Genomic DNA, 3,093 nt, shown 5'->3' with positions numbered 1-3,093 from the left:
TATAGGTTAGGGTTTATTTCTGGGCTCTCTATTCTGTTCCATTGATCTATATGTCTGTTTTCATGCCAGTACCATTGTAATTTTTTTTATCCTCACCCGAGGATATGTTTATTGATTTTAGAGAGAGAGGGAGAGAGAGAGAGAGAGATCATTGTGAGAGAGAAACATCAATTGATTGCCTCCCATATGTGCCCTGATTGGGAATCGAACCCACAACCTTTTGGTGCATGGGGCAATGCTCCCACCAACTGAGCCACACCAACCAAGGCACATTTGCCCATTTTAAAATTGTGTCATCCTTGTATTAATGAGTTGTAAGTTTCTTTATATATTCTAGGTACAAGTCTCTATCCGGTATATGATTTGCAAATACCTTCTCATGTTCCGTGGGTGGTGGTTTCACTTTATTTGTGGTATTCTTTACATTACAAACATTTTAATGTTGATGGAGACCAACCTCCCTATTTTTTCTTTTGTCCAGTGTGCTTTGGTGTCACATCTAGAAGGCTGGCAAACCATTCGACTTTGAAGATTAAAATGTACATATGTTAACTTCTGTCCTTAGGGGCACATGCCCTATGTGGCTTTGGTTTGATTTTGGGGAAAATAAAACAAGTTTGGTGCAACAGTGTTTTGATTTGCCTTGAACCTATGAAAATTCAAACCTCCCTGATTTCCGCTTCTTTTTCAAATCCTCTAAACAGAGCTTGCGCAGAGGCCTGGGCTAGGGGAGGGTACGCGGCCGAGAAAGAGGAGAGACAGCAGTGGGAGAACCGGGAACGGAAGAAGATCACGGACAGCATCGAAGCCTTGGCGAGGATCAAGCGGCGGGCTGAGGAGAGGAAGCGGCAGGTGGCGAGCCAAGAGAAAGGTAGGGTCTACACGGGGCTCTGCTTACATTGGAAATCCATGCTGCACAACTCCCAGTCTTTCACCGCTGGGATTTGGGGGTGGGGAGAGGGAGGTTTAGACCATTTACTCACAGACCTGCTGATCCACCAGCAGGTGAAAACCCCCAACATTCATGTGCAGTTTCGAACCCCTTTTAGTGACTAAAACTCAATTTGTTAAACCAGCCCGTTTCCCAAATTAAATGATGTATTGGTTTTCTGTGACTGCCATAACTGATGACCACAAATTTAGGGGCCTACCCAACACAGATTTATTATCTTACCAGAGTTCCGAAAGTCTCCAGTCCGACATGGGTCTCACGGGGCAAAAACCAAGGTGTCAGCAGGGCAGAGCCCCTGCTGGAGGCTGCAGGGCGGCTCTGTTTCCTTGTCTTTTCCAGCTCCTAGAGCTGCCGGCATGGGTTGGCTCACGGCCCCTTGCTCCATCTTCACAGCCAGCAACTCAGCATCCTCCTGTCTCTCTAGCTCTGACATTCCCGCCTCCCTCTTTTAAGGCTCCTCGTGATGACACTGGACCCGCCTGGGTAACTCTAGGATGGTCTCCCATCCCTTAATCACATCTGCAAAGTCCCTTTTGCCCTGTGAAGTCACATAGTCTCAGATTCTAGGATTAGGACGTGGATCTCCTTGTGGGGCCATTATTACTCTGTCATAAACGCATAATATGACCTCCTATCAAAACAATATGGTATTGTGCTTAATTTCTCCACCTCGTGTCATTAACAACAGTAAAGTCAGCCAGCATATATACGGAGGCACAGTCCATGCCCTTTATGCCTTGTTTGAATCAGAGGGTTATGGTCATCTTGATTTTTTAATTGTTATTAGATTTTCCATTGCTACTATTGCCCCTTTGAGTCCGACACTTTTCTGCACACAGAAAGGGCTCTCTGCCCACTGGGTGGGGGTGGGGGAGCATTTATAAATAAATAGGCTTCTGCACAACAACCTCAGGTGCGGCACACTCACTCATGCACGCGTGGAACGAGCACGCAGACAGGGTGCAGAGCCCAGTGGAGGGAGAGGATATGATTCTGCCTCCGCCAAGAAGCCTCCAGTTTCCCTGGGGGGCACGGAGGAGTGCCAGCACCCAGGTCTGGAACGAAATTGTAAACTGGGAAATCACATAAGGTTAGCTGGGCTGGGGAAGGCCCTATCAAGAAGGACCCGAAAACCAGCCTTAACATGGCAGGTGACAGGAAGTCACAGGCTATAAAGACGTCTGTTGTGGAAGCCTTGTTAGGGCGTGATATATGTGGCGGGGGTTGTAGGATAAGTGCAGAGAACTGCAGCCCCAGTGTTGGTCAGAGACCTCTGTGCAAATCACCTTTTTAAAAACTGAGTTGAAATTCACATAACATCAAATTAACCATTTAAAAAATTTTTATTGATTGATGAGAAAGGAGAGAGAGAGAGAGAGAGAGAGATCAATTTACTGTTCTACTTATTTATGCATTCATTGGTTGATTCTTGTATGTGCCCTGACTGGAGATCGAACCTGCAACCTTGGTGTGTCAGGGCAACACTCTAACCAACTGAGTAATCCAGTCAGGGCCAAAATTAACCATTTAAAAAATGGCATTTAGTGCATTCACAATGTTGCACAAACAGCTCCTCTATCTAGTTTGAGAACATTTTCTTCACCGCAGAATAAAACCCTGAACCCATTAGAAGTGATTCCTACTCCCCCTGCCCCCGCCAGCCCCTGACAACCACCAATCTTTCCAGGCATTTCATACACAGTGGGGCCTTGACTTATGAGTGTCCCGACTAACGAGTTTTTTGAGATACCAGCTCGGCTGATTTTTTGCATTGAGTTGATAGAGTAATTTGAGTTAACGAGCTCCTTAAGGAGCTCGGTCTCGGAACGAATTAAACTCGTAAGTCAAGGCCCCACTGTACATGAAACCATACAGTATGTAGCCTTTTGCACCGGCTCCTTTCACTGAGCAGGATGTTTCTGAGGTTCCTGCACATTGTGGCGTGATCAGTGCTACATTCCTTTTTATGGCTTCACCTTGACCATTCAATTCTGTCCCTTTTGAAGGGTGGCCGCACTGCCTCCCTGTGGCACAGATCATTTCCCTCTGTTTAGCTGGATGACTGTATGAAAGCTGCTAGACTCGTGAAAGATTCAGGACCACCCTATTCCTGGCGTGGCTGGACCAGGGCAGGCCTGGGA

General features: G+C 46.7%; 1 protein-coding gene across 1 annotated transcript in view; it reads left to right on the top strand.

Moving 5' to 3' along the window:
• Positions 1-3,093, top strand: part of DNAAF1 (dynein, axonemal, assembly factor 1) — a 27,120-nt gene that overhangs the window by 16,477 nt on the left and 7,550 nt on the right. The window contains 1 exon segment of the mRNA XM_015562985.1: positions 705-871. Within this exon segment, the coding sequence (XP_015418471.1) occupies positions 705-871 (167 nt within the window).

Source organism: Myotis davidii, unplaced genomic scaffold, assembly GCF_000327345.1.
Source record: "Myotis davidii unplaced genomic scaffold, ASM32734v1 scaffold77, whole genome shotgun sequence".
NCBI lineage: Eukaryota > Metazoa > Chordata > Mammalia > Chiroptera > Vespertilionidae > Myotis > Myotis davidii.
Note: the sequence above shows the minus strand (reverse complement) of the source record. Positions and strands in the feature narration are given on the sequence as shown.